The sequence below is a fragment of the Schistocerca nitens genome, chromosome 6, assembly GCF_023898315.1.
Source record: "Schistocerca nitens isolate TAMUIC-IGC-003100 chromosome 6, iqSchNite1.1, whole genome shotgun sequence".
Classification (NCBI taxonomy): domain Eukaryota; kingdom Metazoa; phylum Arthropoda; class Insecta; order Orthoptera; family Acrididae; genus Schistocerca; species Schistocerca nitens.
The window spans coordinates 595,194,827-595,219,610 of NC_064619.1; the positions used below are offsets into that span (position 1 = coordinate 595,194,827).

The window sequence follows — 24,784 nt, forward strand, 5'->3', positions numbered from 1 at the left end:
AGAGAGAGAGAGAGAGAGAGAGAGAGAGAGAAATGGAAGAAAATCTACAAACTATGACTGTGTCAGGTAATTAAAACGTTCTTTCAGAACACTTAAATGGTTCCAGCTGTAGTACTTTAAATATCGATTATCAGTATATGCAGTATTTGTCGTAATGAGCGATGCTTAATAGTGAATTACACACACGCACGCACACACATACACATACCTTTTAAGTGAGATGGGACTTGTGACCACTCATAGGAACATTGCCCATTTAACGAATTTGAAGGGAACAACATTCATAAACTTTAGGAACCTACAGCTCTGAGTCAGGATAAACACTCACAGATATTGAAGCCACCATTGGTTTCCAAACAACTGCCTGGGGGATATAAGAAATTCCAAGAAAGCAGGAGTACCAGGAAAATTGAAAACAGAAGCAAATGATAACCGAAACACCAACTATATATAGCACGAACAATTTCCAAAGACTCCAGTTGTCTTTCGATACAAACTATTTAGTCAATAAATACAGCAATCCTGCCCAGTTACGCCAGTCGGTGTAATTTTGCTATTGCTGAGTCTGAGAGTTCTATTCCGGGTTCAGGTCCCCTTTTTCTTATTTTGCAATTTTGATATGCCCAATATTGCTATTGCATACAGTGTTTATTAGACCATACATGAGCTACCAATACACTCTTATTTGTCACCCATCTCAGAAATATTAATATAAAAGTTGTAATCAAAAATATATTATCTGTCGCAACAGGAAACTAATTATATCTACCAACAAGTGAGTGTTATACATACGATATTTAGCAAAAGGGGCAACATTTACAACACGAAACATTGTAAAACAGCTTTTCCACGATGTTGAGATAACGTACTTCCTGCCTCTCCATTTACATTGCAAAACTTGTCTGGAGAGAATCCAGCGACAGATCACACATTGAGCGAGAACCATCAGGTGGCAAGAAAACATATTTCGTAGTTCCTAGTTGGCTCTCTTTTAACGTTGAAAATTAGTTTCATTTGTAAGTGATAAATTTTTTTGCTTGTATTGACACTTCCCCCGTGCTCATGTGTACATGTCAACAAATGATCTGTATAGTACTTATTATTAAGTGGCTAGGAAAGCTATTTCAGTGGAATTCTTGGATAAATGATTGTGGTTCAACTGGCGCAATCAAATTCATATAAAATGTGATAGCTTTCGATGTCTCCTCCATCATCGTCGTCTAAAAAGTCTGACCGTCTGTTCACTATAAATTGTTTTGCGTAATCTAATTTTGCTCTGTCTATAGTTTTCCACACTACTTTCCAACTGGCTGTCAAATTAACTATAGATAGGTACATCAGGATCCCGTACCGCATTTATTTTCCTTATTCTTGTAATACTGTCTGAAAGACCACATTGTTGACTTGCTTTTTATGGTATTCACTGCGTAATTACATTACCTAAGAAGAAAGTCATGAATGACGACTACTCAGTATAAATACAGGATCAATGACTGTTATGAAATGTCTTGGAAGGTTTATTATTTCAAAAAAGAATAAAAAAAATTACTTTGTAAGTCGATAAGCCATTCTCCGTCGTACTCTACACAACAGTTGCTTGTGAGCAGTTCTGACTGCATGAGAAAGAGGCTGATACGTTGAAGCTGTCGGGTGCGGAATCAGGTGAACCCATATTGCTCAGCCGGTACAAAATTTCGCATGGAAGGCAGGAGTCCAGACAGGAATGCTTGTGCGAGGTTCGGCATAGTATCTTTATCTCCCAGGAAACTGAATTTGTCGACATGCATCAGTATTTGCCACTGCATTATCGGTACAACGTTAAAAACAAATTAAAAAACATGATTCCTCACAAATTTATCATTTTTATAAAAATTTATAGGAAAAACTTTATAATTTCCTGAGATTCTTTTTATAAGTCAGACATTCACTGTGCTCCGAATAATATTTTCCTCTTAAGGCGAGAGAAAACTGTTTCCAAAACCTCATAAATTTATTTGTAAAATGTCTGTTCTCTCAGATACTCATGCGTATCCAAAGGAAGAGTCATTGGTAACGATCTGCAGCTTTAGTTTTTGAGTCGGTCCTGGAAGCGTGCGCAGACAGCCGAGAATGTAAAGGTAATCACTCACCGTAAATGGCAAATTCGGGTACGACTTCCGAACTAGCACAAATTTTCATGTGTCACCAGTAGGTATTATTTCCGTACCTAAAACAGCTGTTGTCACAAATAATCGCAGTTTTGACGAAGTTTGGTAGCTTTAAAACTGTTTTCTGCATTGCGATTCGAACGTAGTTCTCCACTCTCCAAACTAGCCAAGTACTGCACAAGCCTCCATAACTCCATTTCAGCACGTCTCCTACTTTCAACGCTTAACAGAAACTCCGCTGCGTATCTTGTTTAACGAACGTTCCCAGCAGAATGTATACTGTGGAAAATATGCTTTGCTTCAGCCTAGGCTTTGTTCTCATAAATACTTCAATATACGATGAGACGAGCGATGTTTTGAAACTCCTGTGAAGAATTCCGCCTCAAAAACCCTATGCACTGCATTTTGTTGCAGTTAAGGGTTCATCTCTGAAAGCCGTGTGCTGCTGTCACTGGTTATCATATTAGTCATATCATGTACGTCACATTCCGTGTCATACACTTCAGTAATCAACAAAGTGATAATTTCTTTAACCTTCTATCAAGTTTCAAGGTATTGGACCCTCCCCACTCGACATTAAGGGTTCCCATAACCTTTTTTTGTTTTAGCTCCTCGCCTGTGCCAACCTCTTCATCTCAGAGCAAAACTAGCAGGCTACGATCACAACTGTTTGGTTGATGTATCCCAGTCTCTGTCTTCCTCTACAGATTTTATCCACTACAATTCCCTCTAGCAGCGCTGCGGTTGTTCTATGATGTCTTGATAGATGTTCCACCATCCTCTCCCTTCTTCTTGTCAGTGTTTTATATGTATTCCTTCCCTCGCCTATTATGCGGAAGACCTCATCATTCCTTACCTTATCGGTCTCCTTAATTTTCAAAATTCTTTCATGGCAGCACATCTCGAATGCTCCAATTCTCTTCCGTTCCGGTTTCCCCATAGTCCGAGTTTCACTATCGCACAATGCTGTGCTCCAGACATTCATTCCCAGAAATTTCATCCTCCACTTAAGTCCTGTGTTTGACACTAGTCGACTTTTTTTGACCAGGGATCCCCTTTTTGCCAGCGCAAGTTTGCTTTTGATGTCCTCCTTGATCCGATCGCCATGGGTTGTTTGGTTATCTAAATAGCAGCATTTATTAACTACACGTACTTCGTGATCACCAATCCTATTCTTAAGTTTCTCGCTGTTTTCACTTCTGCTATGCTCGTTACTTTCGCCTTTCTTCGATTTACTTTCAGTCAGTGTTCTGTACTCGTTCGACAGTGCATTCTGTTCAGCATATCCTGTCATTCTTCGTCACTTTCACTAAGGATAGTAATACAATTACCGATTCTTGTCATTCACATTCATTCATTCGTGAGCCGGCCGAAAGTGGCCGTGCGGTTCTAGGAGCTGCAGTCTGGAACCGCGAGACCGCTACGGTCGCAGGTTAGAATCCTGCCTCGGGCATGGATGTGTGTGATATCCTTAGGGTAGTTAGGTTTAACTAGTTCCAAGTTCTAGGGGACTAATGACCTCAGATGTTACGTCCCATAGTACTCAGAGCCATTTGAACCTTTTGAACCATTCACTCGTGAACTTTTCTTTTATTTCCGTCATTGTTTCTTCGATGTATAGATTGAACAATAGTGGAGAAAGACTACATCCCTGCCTTACACAATTTTTAATTCGAGGGCTTCGTTTTTTGGTCTCCCACACTTATTACTCCCTTTTGGTTCTTGTACATATTGAGTATTACCCGTTTCCCACTATAGTTTACCCTATTTCCTCAAAATTTCGAACACCCTGCACCATCTGACATTGTCGAACGCTTTTTCCAGGTCAACAAATCCTATGAGCGTATCTTGATTTCACTTTTGTCTTGCTTCTATTATCAATTATAACGTCAGAACTGCCTCTCTGGTGACTTTACCTTTCCTAAAGTCAAACTAATTGCCATCTAACCCATCCTCAATTTTCTTTTCCATTCTTCTTTATATTATTCTTGTCAACAACTTTGACCCATGAGCTGTTAATCTGATTGTGCGACAATTATCACACTTGTCAGCTCTTGCAGTCTTCCGAATTGTGTGAATAGTATTTTTCCGAAAGTCGGATAATTATCGCCAGACACACACGTTCTACAAACCAGTGTGAATAATCTTCTTGTTGCCACTTGCCCCATTGATTTTAGAAATTATGATGGAACGCTATCTCCGCTGCCTTATTTGATCTTAAGTGTTCCAAAACTGTTTTAAGTTTTGCTTCTGATAGTGGAATTCCCTGTCTCTATCGACTCCGTTTTCTTCTCCTATACAGTCATCAGGAGATCTTCAATGTACTCTTTCCATATATCAGCTCTCTTCTATGAATTTAACATTGGAATCCCCATTGCAATCTTAATGTTACTACCCTTGCTTTCAGTGCCACCGAAAACTGTTTTGACCTTTTTGTATGCTCAGTGTGTCCTTCCCGCAGTCATTTCTTTTTCGATTTCCTCACGGTTTTCATGCAATCATTTCGCCTGAACTTCCCCGCACTTCCTATTAATTTCATTACGAAGTGACTTATGTTTCTGTATTTCTGAACTTCCCCGAAATTTTATACTTCCTTCTTTCATCGATCAACGGAAGTATTTCTTTTCTTATCCATTGTTTCCATCGCAGTTACCTTCCTTGTACTTACATGTTTCTTTACAAATTCTGTGATTGCCCTTTTTAGAGGTATCCATTCCTCTCCAACTGAATTTCCTACTGACCTATTCCGTCACGCAGTATCTATAGCCTTGGAGAGCTTCAAAGGTACCTCTTCATTCCTTAGTACTTCCGTATCCCAGTTCTTTGTACACTGATTCTTCCTGACTACTCTCTCAATCTTCAGCCTACTCTTAATCACTACTAAATAGTGATCTGAGTCTATATCCGCTTCTAGTTACGCTTTGCAATCCAGTATCTGACTACGGAATCTCTGCCTGACCATGATGTAATCTAACTGAAATCTTTCCGTATCACCCGGCCTTTTCCAAATATACCTCCTCCTCTTTTGATTCTTGAGCAGAATATTTGCTATTACTAGCTGAATTTTATTACAGAACTCCATTAGTCTTTCTCCTCTCTCATTCCTAGTACCAACCACATATTTTTTCTGAACCCTTTGTTATATTGCTTCCCCTACAACTCCATTCCAATCCCCCATGACTATTATATTTTCGTCCACCTTTATGTACTGAACTACCGATTCAGTACCTTCATATACTTTCTCTATCTCTTCATCTTCAGCTTCTGATGTCGGCATGTATTTCTGTACTGTCGTTGTTGGTGTTTTTTGCTGTAGATTCTGATGAGAGGGACTGAAGTGTTCACAGTAACTCACTCTGTGCCCTCTCTTCATATTCATAATGAATCCTACACAAATTATACCATTTGCTGCTACTGTTGATATTTCCTTATACTCTTCTGACAAGAAATATCTATCTTCTTTCCAGTTCACTTCACTTATCCCTACTATATCTAGATTGAGCCTTAGTAGTTCACTTTTCATATTGTCTACCTTTCCTATCACGTTCAAACTTTTCACACTCCACGCCTCTACACGTAGAACGTTGTCATTTCGTTCGTTATTCAATCTTGTTCTCATGGTCACCTCCTCCTTGGCTGCCCCTTCCCGGAAATCATGGGGATGTTCCTTAACCTTTGCCAGTGGAGAGAACGTGGTGACACTTCATCAGTTACTGCCCCTTGTCCTGTGGATATACATCATGAGTCTTTAATGCAGTGGTTTCTAGTACCTTCTGCATCCTGATTCCGTTGATCACTGATGATTCTTCCGCCTTTAGGAGCAGTTTCCAATCCCAAGGAGAAGAGAGTGCCTTGAAAATCTGTCAACTCCTCCGCCATCATTGAGTGTGAAAGTGACTTTTTATGTCGGAAGACTTAGGCCACCATTACGATGACCTGTATTCACTATTTAAGCAGTGATGTGCTTCGAGTCCTAGACCGAAGATTCAAGTCTTATTGCTTTTTTCCCCTTCTCTGGAGGTCTGCCTTGTGTTTCCTACTTCCCAGATATGAAGCCAGCCATAGTTGAGCGTTTTCCCTGATCAGTAGTGTTAGAAGTTACACAAAGTACTGCATGGTCCTCACGTACAAGTCGTTTTATCAAATCAAATAAAATCCCTTCTGTTCGGATATCGTCGGTTAGTCTTGCTAATACCTCACACACATTACAATAAATATCATTTTCTGTAAATAACACTTTTGTGATGCAAAACATTGAATTTAACTACTGTATGTGTGTACTGCGATATGCCATAGTATTGTTACACATAGTTTTCTCAAACATTTTAGAAAACACTGGAAGTAAAGAATCCGGTCAGTAATTCTTCATCTACTTCTTCTTCTTGCGTTACGGCCTCTGTAGGACCACGGGTAGCCCCTTCGTGGACTACATTTTCCTCTTCTTCTCCCAGAAACTCTTCATTCTTTCTCTTCTTCTCTACCGCTCTTCTTACGAGATCTACAGTGTCCTTTCCTCCTGTCGGCTCCACTGGTGACACTCCAATCTTTTCTTGTATTCATCTTTGTCGTTGATCTCCGGCATATTGGTCGGTGTACATTTGTTCCTACAATTTTTCTTTCCTTCGACCTTGATTCACAATTCCAACCAGTCCTTCCCAATTTCAACAACCCACTTGATTCCTGTCTTTCCCTTGTCCTCCCTGTTGTTTCCCAAACTCTTTTCGTCATTATGTCCGTACTCATCCTAACTACATGTCCAGCAAACCTTGCTCAATTGAGTCTGATTTCCCCGGATACTGTTCTCATGTTCCGGTACAATTCTTCCTTAGGTCTTCGCATCCACCTCTCCCCACCTCTTTTCAGACCTAGTATTTTTCTCACTTCTTTCTCTAGTTGTTCTGCCCCATTTCTTCCTAGTGTCCTCGTCTCAGCAGCATATAATACCGCGTTCCTCGCCGTTGCCTTGTAGTGGCTTATATTTGCCTCTGTGAATGTATTCTTTTTATTGTAGATCTCTCTCGTCATACAAAAGGCTGACCTCATCTTCTTTATCCTCGCTATTATTCCCTCCTTGCTCCTGTTCCCTCCTGTTATAAATTCTCCCAGGTATTTAAATTTGTCCACCATTTGCACAGTGCCTTCTGGTGTTTCCCAGTTTGCCGTTTTATTTAATGTGATTGTCTTGTTGTAGGCGATCCTCAAATCCACCTTTCTGATTACCTTACTTAAGTTGTCGAATTGAGGCTTTGCGTCTTCTTCTATTTCAGTTACTGGTCATCAATTATCTACATTACATTATTTTTTTTTATAAAGTGATATAAATCAGTGCCAATTGACTCTGTCAGCAAATGGTCTACGGATGAATCCCACATAACACTGGAAGTCGTCTGATCTTTATAGTTCCATTTGAGATTTCATGATAACCACGGGAATGTTTATTCTGTACTGATTTAATAACTCATTCTATTTCGTTTCTTGCTTTTTACCTGTAGGTGGTTTTGACATAAATGTCTCGGAACTACAACTTTAGATATTTACCTGTCCAAATGGAGCGTTTGATTTACGTTGCCGGTTATTGACGTTAAGTGATTATTAAATATTTGGACATTCTGGTGGATGACTATTCCATTCCCCAACAGGAGTGGTGTAATGTTTTGTGCACCGACTTTATGTACTGCGCCCATATAGTTTTAATTCTGTTTTGGTAGTTATCTTTTCTCTTAGTGCACTGTATTGTTTCAGACTCCCCGACAAAATTCATAGACACTTTACGGTATTCTCTGTAGAGAAACTCTGAAACTTGGTGCTGAGTTACCTTGGCTTTTTGATATGGCTTCTGTTTCCTGCTATATGGTTTGCTGATGCCGTTAGGTATCCCAACTGGCTGCATATTAGTACGGCATGAATACCGGAATATCAAATAGTTGTGTTTAGAAATAACCCATTTATTTTCTTGCCGCTTGTGTAGAAAAACTAAAAAAGATATTTTGTGTTTTCCAATATGTGTAGGAGACCATGAATTCTAAGAAACTATGAAACGAAATTACGTAAGAAAAAAATTTAAAAATTAATAAAATTTTATTCTCTAAGACTAAATCAAATGCGTAAAACGCACTTTCAGTACCACTGTGACAAAGTAAACAGTCTCCCCGGGCTTCGTGTTACGTAGTGTCATCTTCCCAAACACTATCCATTTGGTTTAAAATCCCGCGGAAGCAGACAACGGGTTGCAGCTCAGGAGCAGGGCACGCAGCGAACTAATTATTCATGCGGCAGCGTCGGCCGGCAAGCGGAGCTAGCGGACGGCTGGTAGCCTTGCAAGACGTGGCCGCCCCCGCTGCCACCGCCGCCGCCGCCTCCGCCGCCCCCAGCACAGCCCCCTGATTTATGGGGGGCGGCAGCGTGCGGGCGCGCCTGCCGAGATAAGTTTTTCTTGCGGCGCAGTTTGCTGCACTGCACTCTCTCCTTGGGACGTTGTCGGGGCGGGGCCGATTCGTCGGCCGGGCCTGCTGGTTCCTCGGGAGACCGGCGCGGCGTGCGCCCGGTGGCTTGCATATTCATCGTCGTCAGGGCCGACGAGCCGCGCTGCGCTTCATTTATCAAGTCGCGGGCCTCCGCCGGCAACGGGCTGGCGCGGCCGCCCGCCCGGCGCAGTCACTCAAACGGGAATGAATGGCGCGGAATTCGACTGCTCCGGCTGCCGACGCGTTCCCGCATAGTAACTTAATACCATCGCATACACTCGTGGCCATTGAAACTGTAGCGTCATGATTAGCGTATCAGCGAAAATACTCTACTGGCCATTAAAATTGCTACACCAAGAAGAAATGCAGATGATAAACGGTTATTCATTGGACAAATATACTATACTAGAACTGACATGTGATTACATTTTCACGCAATTTGGGTGCATAGATCCTGAGAAATCAGTACCCAGAACAACCACCTCTGGCAGCAATAACGGCCTTGATACGCCTGGCCATTAAGTCAAACAGAGCTTGGATGCCGTGTACAGGTACAGCTGCCCATGCAGCTTCAACACGATACCACAGTTCATCCAGAGTAGTGACTCGCTTATTGTGACGAGCCAGTTGCTCGGACACCATTGACCAGAAGTTTTCAGTTGTGAGAGATCTGGAGAATGTGCTGACCAGGGCAGCAGTCGAACATTTCCTGTATAATGAAATTCCAGTACAGAACCTGCAACATGCGATCGTGCATTATCCTGCTGAAATGTAAGGTTTCACAGGGATCGAATGAAGGGTAGAGCCACGGGTCGTAACACATCTGAAATGTAACGTCCAGTGTTCAAAGTGCTGTCAATGTGAACACGAGGTGACCGAGACGTGTAACCCCATACCATCACGCCGGGTGATACGCCAGTATGGTCATGACGAATACACGCTTCCAGTGTGCGTTCACCGCGATGTCGCCAAACACGGATGCGACCATCATGATGCTGTAAACAGATTCATCCGAAAAAATGACGTTTTGCCATTCGTGCACCCAGGTTCGTCGCAGGTGATCCTGTCTGTGATGCAGCGTCAAGGGTAACCGCAGCCATGGTCTCCAAGCTGACAGTCCATGCTGCTGCAAACGTCGTCGAACTGTTGGTACAGATGATTGTTGTCTAGCAATCGTCCCCATCTTTTGACTAAGGGATCGAGACGTGGCTGCACGATCCGTTACGGCCATGCGGATAAGATGCTTGTCATCTCGACTGCTAGAGATACGAGGCCGTTGGGATCTTGCACGGCGTTCCGTATTACGCTCCTGAACCCACCGATTCTGTATTCTGCTAAAAGCAGCAATGTCGCCATACGATAAACGGCAAACGCGAAAGGCTACAATCTGACCTTTATCAAAGTCGGAAACGTGATGTTACGCATTTCTCCTCCTTACACGAGGCATCGCAACAACGTCTCACCAGGCAACGCCGGTCAACTGCTGTTTGTGTATGAGAAATCGTTTGGAAACTTTGCTCATGTCAGCACGTTGTAGGTGTCGCCACCGACGCCAACCTTGTGTGAATGCTCTGAAAAGCTAATCATTTCCATATCACAGCATCTTCTTCGCGTCGGTTAAATTTCGCGTCTGTAGCACGTCATGTTCGTGGTGTAGAAATTTTAATGGTCAGTAGTGTACGTAAGGTACGGTGAAGTAACGCTATTTATACACTGCATATAATGAAAGTCTAGACATCTGGTTTCTTATTCGGAAATTGAATGTTTGTCGTTTGTGAGAAGATTGTATTACACGTCGTGTTGGGAGGAACTCTGACACAAACGAGAGTAGGCTGCACGGAAGAAAAGTGGTATAGAATAGTCTTACACCACAGAATAAGAAAGGGTAAAAATGAAATATTTTTCTTAGTATTTGCTCTTTTCTTAGTATTGAGGGATCCGCATCAGATTGATTGAGAACATCCAAAAACATGAAATACGGCAGGTCGTTTTCTATTATAGCGAAATAGGGAAGATAGTGACACGGATATGATACACGATTTGGTGTGACAGTCGTTAAAACAAATGCGTTTTCACTGCAGCAGGCCGTTCTCATGAAGTTTAAATTGCCAACTTTCTCCTCAGGGTGTAAAAATATTTTGTTGTCGTCCACGTACATACGGAGAAATGCTCGTCAAAATAAAATAAGAGAAATCAAAGTTCGCACGGAGAGAGTTAAATGTTCATTTTCCCGCGCTGTGTTCGAGAGTGGAACGGTAGAGAAGTTGCTTAATTCTGAACTGCAGAGCAATCAGGTCGATGTAGATGTAGACTAGATGTAAGTCCACACTAGCACAGCCGCTGTCGGGACCACGCAGAGCTGATGACACAGCTATATAACGGAAAGAAACAGTCAGTAATACGTCAGTTGCGTAAACCAGCATAGGTTGCTACATCGGCACCAACTGCCAGACACAAGCTACACATTCAGCGAAACGTCCACTGAGCAAGTGAAACAGGGCAATGTTTGTAAGCTTTAGTTACGTTAAGTGACAAGCAATACGTCGGACGCAAAGCACCTGCCCGAGGTTTGACCGTGCAAATAAGATACTATAAAAATTATTAAGCAAACGCAACATAACAAGGACAGCCGATGGCTAGTAAAGAAGAAGGCCACTTGTGGTCATAACGAACAGAACCTCACGGCGCAGCCTCCCGCCCGTCCGCAAACGGGAATGAAAGCCTGTCATTCGACTGCTCCGGCAGCAGACAGCTTCCCGGAAAGTAACTTAATTCCATCACTTACGCCATTGGCCGTTAAAATAGCATAATATCTTGAAGACAAGTACGAAAATCCATACGATTAGCATTTGATGGAGAATATTCAAGATTTTGAGAAGTAACTCTAATTACAATGTAATAGTCCCTACAGTACCAATAGATGGCGGCGCTTTAATTAGGCTTCTAAATTGCGTTTGTAACGAAGTGCAGTCCATGGAGTGAGTTATCATTAAGTGTCTCGGGTCTCTAATTTAGAAATCGTATTTGAAAGTCGTTTGTGTGTCAGAAGATACATTTTTCTTCATGCTGTCACAGGCAAGTGTGACACCAGGCAGTAGTTGTAACATAGCTGTGCAACAGAAAGAAGGAATCAGCGCTGTAAGTCGGTTACATAAACGAGTTCAGTTTGCTACATCGGCACCAACTGCCAGGCGCTAGTTACACAGTCAGTGAAATGTCCACTGTGAGAGAGAGGCGGAGATATATTCGCTACTGCTTATGTAGCACGCAGCAACACATACCAGAAACTTCTTAATGCTGATAATAGCCTGTATGAAATTGTTAACCAAACGCGGAGAAGGAGGACAACGAGGTCATTAGGGATGGAGCACAAGCTCAGAGTAGGGAAGGTCGCAGAAGGAGATAAGCCCAGCCCATTCAAAGGAACCATCCCGGCCGTGAGAGATTTAGTGAAATCACGAAAAATCTAAAACTGGATGGCCGATCGCGGATCTGAACCGTCATCCTCCCAAATGGTAGTCCAGCGTGCTAACCACTGGTCTACCTCGCTCGGCTTAGGTAAACACAGCGGAACAAGGAACGCTGACCACTAGTAAAGAAGAGGGCCTTATTCGGCCATAAGGAATACAGCCTCGTATCATAGCCTCCTGCCAGTACCCGTAAATAACCCATTCTCCAAATCTGAATTCAGTTGCCCATTAGGATCGATGGCGTTCGTACCAAAGCACTCGATTCGATGATTATTACTGTGTAGTGGCATCTATGGACGGAGTGCGCTCAGTAAAAATACAACACATTTTTACTCGGCCGGTTTCGGTTGAAATAATGTGGAATTTGTCGCACTACATGGCGGAATATTCTCGCTTAAGCCCCTGTAGTTCTAATAGATAGCGGCGCTATAATTAGGCTTCAAAATGGCGTTTGTAACGGAGTGCATTCCATGCAGCGAGTTGTTATTAAGTTTCTTATGGCGGAAAACCAGCGCATCGCACATATTTGTAGACGCTTGAAGAATGTTTCCGGAAAACGGACAGTGAACAAAAGCACGGCAAGCCTTTGGGCGAGGCGCCTATCATCGTCCCAATAAGGTCGCACAAATCTTTCCGATCAACCGTGTGCTGCCCGGCCGCGCACAGCTGTTAAGGGGAACAGTCTAGGAATGTGCGGATACTCTCATTCTTCATTGATCGAAGGATCACTCTGAAACACGTCGGTGCATGAATGGACGTCTCTGTTGGTTGAGCTTACACATTCGTCCATCACTTGGGAAGCTCAAAGTTGTGTGCCCACCGGGCTACCCACCTCCTAACAGAATATCACAAAGAGCAACGAAGGACCATTTGTGTGTAAGATTATATGCTGAAACAGATCACGGTTTCAGTACTGTGCCATACTACCAATCTCTTCCCCATATATGAACATATTGATGGGGGACAGAACCAGCAACTTGTGTTATTAAAAATACTTAAATGCACAAGTACTCTATGGACTACAAGTCATGACAACGAAAAAGGAAGTAATCTAAGGTATAAATGGAGAATGGACTACTGGTCAGGTAGCTGGTTACCACACATATGAAACGTATGAGGAGTAACTGGATTGGCATGTGGGACACAGAATACGTCTCGAGAATAATATAATAGAACGCCTAGGACTATCAATTAAAGGGTGCAGTGTTATCGCGCTGGCCGCTGTGGCCGAGCAGTTCCTTGGCGCTTCAGTCCGGAACCGCGCGACTGCTACGGTCGCAGGTTCGAATCCTGCCTCGGGCATGGATGTGCGTGATGTCCTTAGGTTAGTTAGTTTTAAGTAGTTCTAACCTCAGATGTTAAGTCCCAAAATGCTCAGAGCCATTTGAACTTCCTTTTTTTGGTAGTGTTATCATTAATATTTCCTTAATGTGCAAAAAATTACGTGCAATTATAGTATAATTATAGCCACTCGCTATAAGCAAGAACCACTCGTCTTCAAACCAGTTAATATGTGAAAGTAATATACCGTAAGGAAGATATTATAGAAGTGTGACAGTCCTTAAAAATTTCACCTGGACGATTATTTTAATCGAACTTCCTTAAGAAAAAGTTCAGTTGCAGCTTATTGTAACGGTCATGACTGAGAGGTATTAAATTTTGGGCACGTCGTATTGTGGCCCTGATTTAGGTTTACTAGAACAAGTGACGTGTCACAATCTTGTATTTAAAATAAATGTAAATGGATGTAATTGATTGTAACAAGTGTAATGAAGGTTTGTGTTGTTAAGAGTAGTATGTTACCATTGTCGCCGGCCGCGGTGGTCTCGCGGTTCTAGGCGCGCAGTCTGGAACCATGCGACTGCTAAGGTCGCAGGTTCGAATCCTGCCTCGGGCATGGATGTGTGTGCTGTCCTTAGGTTAGTTAGGTTTAAGTAGTTCTAATTTCTAGGGGACTGATGACCACAGCAGTTGAGTCCCATAGTGCTCAGAGCCATTTGAACCATTTTACCATTGTCTGAAAGTACATATGTTGTTCCAGTTGCGTGTGAGGCTGACGCAAATGACTGCTAGCGACCTGTACCCATGTTACAACGCGACTGGGGTAGCGCAGCAGTTCAGTCTGCTGTGTGCTGACAAGAGGTTTATCGTGTTGTATCTATGTCATGGCTGATGGTGAGAAATAATGCATATTTGGTTATTCACATGTACACTGGTGGGAAATATATGGTTACTCTTACGCCTAAAATATGTGAAACATATATCGCACAGATGTAAAGTTTTTGTAATGCTTTATATAAGGTTCAAATTTTATGAACAGTCATTGAGATACATTGAAAGTTTGCCTTTGTTAACACCATAAAATCTTTTGTAGGCCGTCGTTTAAAAATGGACTTGACTGTCCGTAACTAGTCACCAGAGAGAAAGTACTGTTACTGTAACTGTGGCGGATATTGAGGGAAAATAATGATCTACTAATTTGGTTAAATGTTCGACTGCAGGAGAGACCTAGAGTTTTTCTTTTGATCGATTTTTTTTTCTTTTTGCCCAGTTAACACTCAAAATACCGTTAATCTTCTTTTTTTCTCACCCGTCAGCTAATCATGATAGTATTTTCGGCAATTGTAACGGACGATTTGCGAGAACCGTCAAAATGAACCTCAGGTGGTGACACTAAGAACTTTCTTAAATAACACACTTCATGAATGAAACGCCATTAGCAAGCAAGGAATCTGGTAGAAAGCGAAAGGTAAGACATCTACTTTGTGCCAATTGTGAAACGCTTACCATTACAGCAGTGCATAGAATTTCTAATATCAGAAACAAAGAAGTATCTTCAATTATCATCAAAACTTTAGTACTCAACGTCGATAGCGAGATATCAAAGAGATGGGTATCCGAGAGTTAAGGTTGTGTCAGCGTGTTGATACCACTAGATTGTAAATAGCGGAACAAAATAATCATGTGGAAGCTGGTAAGACTTGATCGTTCTAGAAGCCAACTAGATCAGGCGCTTTGTCGAAGCCACACCCGGAAAACTTTGCTATTTTGAGGTACCGCTAACCGCCATTTCAAGGCGTATCCTTAAGATTGGTTATTACATGTTTGAAAAACATCACTCGGCACCAACTGATCTAAAAAAAAAGTCAACTGTATTGGTTTAAATATATGCGGAAAATATTAGAAATGCTTCCTGACGGGTTTCGTTGTGTAATGGATGTTCAAATATGTGTGACTTTCTAAAGGACCAAACTGCTGAGTACTTCGTTCCCTAGACTTACACCCTACTTAAACTAACGTGTGCTAAGAACAAGACACACACCCATGCCTGAGGGAGGACTCGAACCTTCGGCAGGAGGGCTTGTGTAATAGACGACTTAAAAACTTTATTTTATACATCTTTAACGGAGGCTCTGAACCATTGTCTTTACTTATGTGTCTGTTTGGAATATTTTAGCCGGTATTATACTGTGCATTTTGGCTTATCGTGAATAAATACTTACCTACGAGCATAAATATACAAATTACTTGAAGTGTGTGACCCACCCATTTGCGCACTCCTGCTGCAAGAGATGGCATAGTATTTCACAGGTTCTAGGTGCTACATTTGACTTTGCTGTTGCTTTTGTTTTCTGTGAAATTTCATGCAGGTATGATGTGTCGGCAGATCAGGGTAGCGTTCAGTGCTACTAAAGACCAATTATTTGTGCACTCTCTGTGAAAATTTGCTTTATATTACTTTTATCTGAATAAACATAGTGTCTTATTCTTCAATATTTAAAGTTAAGAATAGCTTTAACATAAAGAATGGACAACGACATCTGAGAAGAAGCAACACGTGGATATAATCGAGAGAAGAGGTTAAACGGATCACCTTTCAGTCGGCCATGTCAGATCACGGTGTCACCACCATCGGTCCATATTAGTTTGATTCCCTTGATATGCATGTTATTTCGAACCTCTTGTATTTTAGTACATTGGTTAACGCATTTTCGTGATCAAGAAATCCACTGAATGGGTCCTGATTTTCCTTTTAAATCTTCTTTATATTTTCAAGCACGATGTCGTAACCACCTCTCTGATGCTTCTGCCTTTAAGAAACACATTCTCAATTTTTTTTCCTTTATTTTGTGTATAATTTTTGTCAGCAACTTGAATAAATTAACTTTTTAGCTAATTTTGCGATAGTTCTCGCAGTTACCTCTCTTGCTGTCTTATTGCATCTCCAGTCTTCCAAAGCGGCCGCGCGGGATTAGCCGAGCGGTCTTAGGCGCTGCAGTCATGGACTGTGCGGCTGGTCCCGGCGGAGGTTCGAATCCTCCCTCGGGCATGGGTGTGTGTGTTTGTCCTTTGGATAATTTAGGTTAAGCAGTGTGTAAGCTTAGGGACTGATGACCTTAGCAGTTAAGTCCAATAAGATTTCACACAGATTTGAACTTTTATTATTCTTCCATAGCTATGTTCAATTCTGACTGTATTAGTAATTTTTCTTTGTCTTCCGTATTGGCTTCCATTTCTTTTTCTATAACGTAATCAGGTAGTGTCTCACTTTTCTGAGGCTTTCGATGTACCCTTTCCACCTGTCCACTCTCTCCTATGACTTTAGCGGTGGAATTCTCTTGTACTCTTAGTTTTGCCGCCCTTGCTTTTAATTTCACCGACATTTTCTGGTACCATTTCTGTTTTGATGTCTTTTCATTTCTCTTGCAGTCATTTTGCCTTAGCATTCCTGCACTACCTGTTTGCTCCTTCCCAAGTAACTTTTATCCCTTTATTCCTTCCTGTCCCTGAATATTTTCGTACTTCCATCTTTCTCTGATCAGTTGAAGAATTTCTTATGACACCCAAAGTTTCTTCGGAGCTGCCTTCGTTATACCTATGTTTATCTGTCAGACTTTTGTGGATTCACATTTTAGAGATGTCCATTCCTCTTTAACAGATCTGCCTGGTGTAGTACTGACTGTCGCAGAGTCTAGATCCTTAGAGAACTTTAAACACACCTGTTCATCCTTCAGTACTTCAGCCTTCCACTCCTTTCCACACAGATTATTCTGGACCGGTCTCTTAAACTTTACTTTTCATCGTTACTTAACTGTGATCTGAGCTAGATCTGCTCCTGGGTGTGCCTTAAAATCCAATATTCGATTTCGGAGTCTGTGGCTCAGCATGTTGTATTTCATGTTGAATCTTCTCGTATCTTTGAGCCGTCTCTACGTGTAGCTCCTCCTCTTGTGATTTTTGAACAGTGTAATCTCTATTGTTATTTTAAAGTTATTGCTAAATCAATTAGCATTCCTTTTCTCTCATTCTTATTACCTCATTCCAATCCCCTTTGATTATTGAATTATCATCTTCCTTTTCCTACAGAATTTGCTGCAGTGGGGCGTTCAGTTCCCAGTGCACATTTTCTTGGAAGTCCATAAGCAATGTTGCGTTTGATCAAAGCTCTTCTTTAGGGATATATTTCCTTTTATGTCCATACAGGTCAAACACGTCTTGCACTGAGCGTTTCTTGTTTTGATTGACCGTCCTTTTCATTTAGTACTGCCAATAAAATCTTTTTAATATAACATGTCTTCACGCCAGACGACTTACAATACAAGCCGTAAATTAATTTAGGGACAATCTACTTACTTTTATAACACCTTGAGTCATAACTCCTTCACAAATTAAAAGAAAGACATGACAGTCAATTCTTCTCTTAGATGAATTTTCCAGGTAACTGTTGTCTGCAGTCTGTACACTCGGTAAAAGTGAAGTAGAGAATAAATATTACACAATGGATAAAAGACTTGATTCCTGTTGAGATTATACAGCGAACTAGTGATACATAAGGAAGGTAAAGCACTTCGTCTTTGGCCGCGAAAGTCACTCCCAAGTATAGGACAGAAAAGGTTAGCGACCCTTTTATCCCTACATCACACTGTTACGGAGACTAAGAATAAAGAATGTTGAGAATTAAAGCACTATAAATATGTTGAAGGCTCTAGCTGTGGTAAATCTGCATTACATGTTGGAATATGTTCACAAATCTGAACTGGTTACGGTCAAATAACCTGCCAGTACAAAGCACAAAATTAAAATAGTGTACCTCTTTTGTGAAACTCAGAAAGTTGAGTGTACATTAGGAGTCCGTCGTACACATTGGCATCGTAAACCACTACCTTCCACCTACATTATGAACTAATGAGAATAGTTCGTATCTCAAAACAATTTCACGACAAAAGCACAAATTGCTGCATATTTACACGTCAAGAACTTGATATTTTTGGAAGTTTAAACACTCAAAAATGCAGCTGTTTATTTCAAACTTTGATTCATAATACGAAGAGCATTAACATGAAAATACTAAATTTCTGGAATATTTTCGTTATTTTTCTAGTGGTTCCTTGTGGAAGAAAACACGTGTATTGTGCAGCATACTTAATACATAAAGGACATAGGTAGTGCCTAACTATTAGCGCTCTACACGCATAACTTAAGAGTTCCTTTTTGTTTTACTACCGAGATATGTCTGATCCTCCTCGATCTGACAACTTTTGTCCATTTCGAGCAATAATTGTTAAACGTGGTAGTTACCATACGTGGCGGTCAATGTATTTATTAACTGTAGCAGCTGTTTCGGACACTTTAAATTGAAACTGCTGTTTGGAACATTACAATTAGAATACTTATTGTTGCATTGTAGTGCTTCCTTTTTCTATAAACTATATGAAAATGGATAAAAACAATATATAGGTAGACAGTAGCGTTTAAAAATGCCTCCATTTATCTTTGAATGGCAAGGCAGGCAAGAAATGTGACCAGTACTTACGGATCATAGGCACCAGACATACATGTCATTAGCTCTGATGTTAGACTATTACACCCAAAAAATAATTTTATAATAACGTAAATATAGCAACATGAGATATGAGGCAGTCTTTCTACAGTTCTCTTTATTACAGTGACATTAACTCAATTTTACACTAAGCTTACATGTAGCACTTCTATGCAGTGAATCAATAACAGTGAAATAAACTACTTATTTGGTATTTTCACGTCATTATGCTGCTCATCGTTTTAGTACCTGATGTGTGACGAAGCTAGGCTTTTGTAGGACAAAAGAAGATACTCCTATCATTGAAGCCACTGAAGGAGATTGAGTTGGGCATCTTGTGGTCGACAATGCTCCTGATGCAGTCACCCTGATGACGGCTGCTTGCAGTAGTAGCCTAAACATAAGAATGTTGTGGATCATAAAAAGACCGCTTACAGAGAGAGAGGTATATTGATTTTAAATTCTGTCAGTGATTGTGCTTTACTGATCTTCAGTAAGACATCGTTCTTCAAGGTTTCAGCGAAGCATCATCCTTCGCTGCTTGCTGTCGACCCTGCCTGGATTTAAGTTTCCTCTCCAGCACCTCTGTAGCCAGAGAACGGTAACCGCCTGTGTGCTGTTCCCACAGTCGCACCCGATATCCTTGGGCCGATACAGGGAGCAGACGCGAGGACAAAGCTGCTTTGCGAGGGACAAATTTAATCAAGTGCGTCGGCTTTGTCACATTTATCAGCTCCAGTGCGCGTGTTTCGTCGAATGCGGCTGGAATGGCAAGGAGGAGACGCAGAGAGGACGGAAGCTTTCTTTTCCCTCCTTTTTAGGGCCCACAGACGTAGTTGATTGAAAGACAGCGGAAGAGATGAGATGTTTGAGGAAGGGAGCCAGGGTCGTTTCGGCCGGGCCATTTCATTTCCTTATCAGGAGCCCGTTCCCCTCGGGCCTGTGACAAGTATTCCGGTCACGCGCCGGTCGTCCCCTGCAGCCGCGCGCGCGGGCGCCCGCAACACAAGCCGCAGCTGCTGCGCAGAGCGCGTGCGCACAAGCCAGATAACGCGACGCGACACCGTTCTGATTTATACGGCCGAGCTGCGGTACATTTTCATGAGCGGCCCGGTTCGCTTCTCATCTCGCGCCTGAGATCGTCCGCCGCGCACCTACCGCGCACTTCCCCCTGAGCGATCACCCGAATATTAGCGCCTCGAGAGAGATCCAGATACTATTCGTGATGGACCCTTTCAAACAGGAAGCAATCCGAATAGAAGAATGGTTTCTAGGTTGTGTGTGCAGTAAGTCATCATGAAAACTTCCATTCTTCATTCTGAGAGAAGTGGGTGAGTTCTTTCGAATGTAAAGGATACAAAAATCAAAGTCTGGCAATCTCGTCACACAGTGCACTGACACACGTAGGAATAAAACATAGCACATGGCATTTGCCAAATCAGGAATAGCTAGAGGATGAATATAAATCTGCAGACGTGTAAGGCTGTAGGAGACCAAATACGTTCGCTGGAGAGACACAATTTCATCTGAGTTATTGAGATACCTGAGAGGTATTACTGCGACACAATAATCCCTCTTGATTTGAAAAGTATAAGGAAGGTATAAGAGAAAGGCGAAATACCTTCAATCTTCAAAGGAGTGTAATAATTCCAATTACAAAGAAGGTAAGTGTTTAAAGGTGTGAATGTTATGGAAACATCAGTATGATAAGTTACTGCTACGAAATACTGACTCCAATGCTTTACGGATGAATGCATATAAAGTGGGAGAAACCTACCACTGCGAACACTGAATGATTGGTAAACTTTGAACACCACACTATCCTGAAGAAGACCCCAGCAGAGGGGCCGAAATGTCGATCGTATATGTGAGATATAACGCTGCCTAACAACACAGAAGTTTTTATCTTCAGTGACAGTGGCCAAAGTTGTTGTTGTTGTTGTTGTTGTGGACGGTCAACATCGTGGTTATCAGCTCCCTACTTACAATTACTGCAAAAAATAGGAGGAAGTGTGAATCTTAAATGAAACTGTTTCCACCACGAAACGCAAGCTGTTATTTTTGCGTCCCCTAATTTGGTTTCTTTCTTACTTGCTTTCCAGAACTGCAGAATTCAGTCAACCACAGCTTTTAAGTCTACATTAGATCCTCACTCACTTCAATGAAAGATTCTTAAGGCTTCTCTTATACTGATGTCGGTTATGCATGCCATTCCGACCACTTCTGATGGAGAGATTCTGCTTGGAAGTTCTTCTATGGGTATTTTGATGAAGACATATGCTATGGAACGGTGCGAAACTGAGGCCACGCGTTCGTCCATGGCGACGACTTCACTTGCTTCACTTCGGTGCTGCCGCTCAACGTACAGTAAACGACACCTTCCTTGTTCCGAATGTGTCATTGGGAACAGATATAACGTGACTACGCAAAGAGATCCTGAAAAGGTATGGTGACGGGTTGTGATTCAGTTGTAGATCTCGTTACATTAACACAAATAAAATATTTAATTTAACCACCGCTGCAATTAGACAGAAACATTGTGATTGTACCATTTTTTCATCTGTCTGGTTGTTATTACCCAAAATCGTTTATCTACATCATTGCGGTTACTACATCCTATAATATATCGCATTTAGTTCCTTAACTAATAATGATACTGAGTACTGTGTCACTACCACAGTGAATGAGTGAATACCCTAAAACGCTAAAACCTAAAGTATGTGCCCTTAGAGCGCTTCTCCCGGATCTATTTTGCACCTCTCATGACTGTTATCGCGGGAGAATGAAGTATCAGGAAACACCTGACGTGGCATGGTCTACTGATGCACTGATTGTTATAAAGCAAGCGAAGCCTGCTGTCGCTTCTAATACTTGTCATTCAAACCTCTGGTGTCTGATCGTTGTGGAATTTGAGATAGCCTGTCATGATGGCAGTGAGTTGGTGACAATAGCATCTGATTTTCATAATAACTCTTGGAGTAAGACTTTCTACTCCTTTGTTGGATGGTTTCTGAGATACATCCTTTGGTTTTATATTTCTCAAGTGATGAGTTTCTTGCCTTACGAATGCACTCGGAGGAATAAACTTATGAGGCTATGTTTGAAGTATTAAACCACATTAGTGAAGTAATTCTGTCTATTTCTCAGTATATACTCGTTGGATATAACATTATCGACTGAAAAAGATTGCTGGTAGAGGCGAAGAGCCAAAAAAGGATTGCTTCTCTTCTCCCAAATATCCAACATCAAGGTGCATGGTGGGGCTCCAATGCATCTAAAGCAGTTTGAAGTCGTGCAGAGAAGCAAAATTACCAAATGCAAAACAGACAGACCTTCTACAATAAGAGCTTCAGTTAAGTAAAATTACTAAATAGAAAACACGCAGTCCGCAGCTCGTGGTCGTGCGGTAGCGTTCTCGCTTTCCACGCCCGGGTTCCCGGGTTCGATTCCCGGCAGGGTCAGGGATTTTCTCTGCCTCGTGATGACTGGGTGTAGTGTGATGTCCTTAGGTTAGTTAGGTTTAAGTAGTTCTAAGTTCTAGGGGACTTATGACCATAGATGTTAAGTCCCATAGTGCTCAGAGCCAGCCAGAAACCACGCAAGCCTTCCTTAATAACAGCTTCAGTTAAATAAAATGACCAAATAGAAAACAGGGAGGCCTCCAATGGTAACAGCATCAGTTAAGTAAAATTACCAAATAGAAAAGAGGCAGGAATTCAATGATAACAGCTCCAGTTAAGTAAAATTACAAAATACTAACAGGCAGGACATCCATAATAACAGCTTCGTTTAAGTAAACTTACCGAAACAGAAAACAGTAGGCCTTCTTTAACAACAGCTTCAGTTAAGTAAAATTATCAAATAGAAAACACTCAGGCCTTCTTTAATAGGACACAGTAGGCCTTCATGACTAACTGCTTCACTTATGTAACCAAGAATTTGAACTGCCTCCTCACAAGGGGTGCAACAGAATGCTTATGTGCAAGGAACACAAAAATACACCAAACATTAAGGCCAAGGAAGATAACAACGAGAGAACCGTCCTTGCAAGGCCCTATCCGTTGGATACAGACCGGTAAAGGAAATATTAACACAGCAAGGCTAATTACGTGAAAGCTACAATTACTAGCCAAACGGCATGCCAGCGCCACTTCAAGATACCGCCTCTACAAAGACATCTAAGCGCTCGAAAGAAAACTAGGCTGCCAAACCCAATTACATAGCTTCAGCAATTGCAAATTTTTAGACCCAGGCACCTCCTAAGCCGATACAAGTAACAGAGCGACGAGGTCTGCAGTGCCCCAAGGTGTCTCGGAAGAGGCACCCGGCCATATCACAAGAGACATGTACTTACCAGGCGTTCGATAAGATATCCTATTAACTAACAACCAATGCCAGTACCGACAAAGGAACAGCAAACTGCAGCCACAATTCAAGGCACCAACTGCTGGTGAGATCAGCTAAGAAGTCGAAGTGACCGCAACAGACCTATAGGTATCAATAAGATAATAACAGGTAGGCCTCGAAATACAAAATCCTACAGGAATCGAAGCTGAAGCTCACCGATTCCAAAGGGGTCCAGAATACAGCACAGTGAAACTGGCTTCTACTCTCTCGTCGGTGTCCCACGTTCCAGGCCCGGCTGACGAATCTACGCACTCGGATTAAAATCGGCACACAAATATACCCAGCAACCAATCGCCGGACTCCCTGCCCGAGATGCTTGGGCAAGTGCTCACCTTACTCGCCGCGTGGACCTCTCACACCGTTCTCCTCGCCCTATTATCACTCTCCAGCTCCCACACCACAGCACGCCCCGTCCCCATCAACAACCATGACGAAAGATCTTAGTGCCCTCAAAGCAGAAGGGCATCACACGACAGATCGAGCTAGCGGTGCCAGGAGTTCGAAACGCGACGCCAGCAGCCCACGGCTCAATGGAAACGACGGAATTACAGAAATGTGTTTCATTTATTTATTTCTAGAAACAGCCGTTTCACTCGCAGTATAGTGGTACTTCTAAGAAATTACCAGATACAGAGCATAATTAATAGCCTAGTGAACATAATCTCCAATGTGACAGGTCACGGATGCGGAACAGGGAATGGGTCCCTCCAATTAGAGCAAAGAGCAAACCAAAGAAGGGCTATGGTCGCAGCAGTGATGATGTCATTAGAGATGGTGCACGAGTTGCAAAAGAAACACCGCTTCATAAGCCTTATGTAGTTTAGGGAAAGCACAGAATACCTAAATCAGGATGGTTGGACAGGGATCTGAGCCGAATCGGAGTCCATTGTTTTGAACACTGCCATACCTTTGCTCAGTTATAAAGCAGCGGAATCGCCACGATGATTTTATGTCAAAATACCATCAATCGTATCTACCACTTCTTCGTAAGATTCAACAATTAGGTGTCTGGAATTTGCCACACCTGTAATCGTTGCACGACCACTTTCCTAATTATGAGCCCAGTAATTGAAAGGCAGTTATTGGCAGCAGTAGAATAGGCAATTCGTGTATCACATGTGGCCTACTCTGATTGACATCACTGTAGCCCACTTATACGAACTACTATGGCAACAGAAATGTTACTATGGCAACAAACCTACTGTGCTCATAGGAGCCTGAAGGGGTTATCATGAAAAATATTCGAAGACGTTATTTGTTTCAAATCTACAGTTTTCGTGGCTTGCCGAGCTGTTCTGATGACATTTCAGCGCTGGGAGACTCTGTAGTACTTCGAAGAAAAGCACCACGTAATTGTAAACAAAAAGAACTGAAATTAGTATCATATCCTCACTTTTCGTTCTCACTAGGGTGATTGGGAACGGCTCAGAACTAACTTCACCTTCGGAAGTGTGGTGCGGATAGCGGATGGGGACA

The 24,784-nt window shown here is 42.0% G+C and overlaps 1 protein-coding gene across 1 annotated transcript in view; it reads left to right on the top strand.

Moving 5' to 3' along the window:
* Positions 1-19,765: 19,765 nt before the first annotated feature.
* Positions 19,766-24,784, top strand: part of LOC126263512 (lachesin-like) — a 242,988-nt gene continuing 237,969 nt past the window's right edge. Inside the window, exons 1-2 of the mRNA XM_049960605.1 lie at positions 19,766-19,992; positions 23,985-24,082. Coding sequence (XP_049816562.1) covers positions 19,766-19,992; positions 23,985-24,082 — 325 coding nt within the window. The remainder of the gene's footprint in view (positions 19,993-23,984; positions 24,083-24,784) is intronic.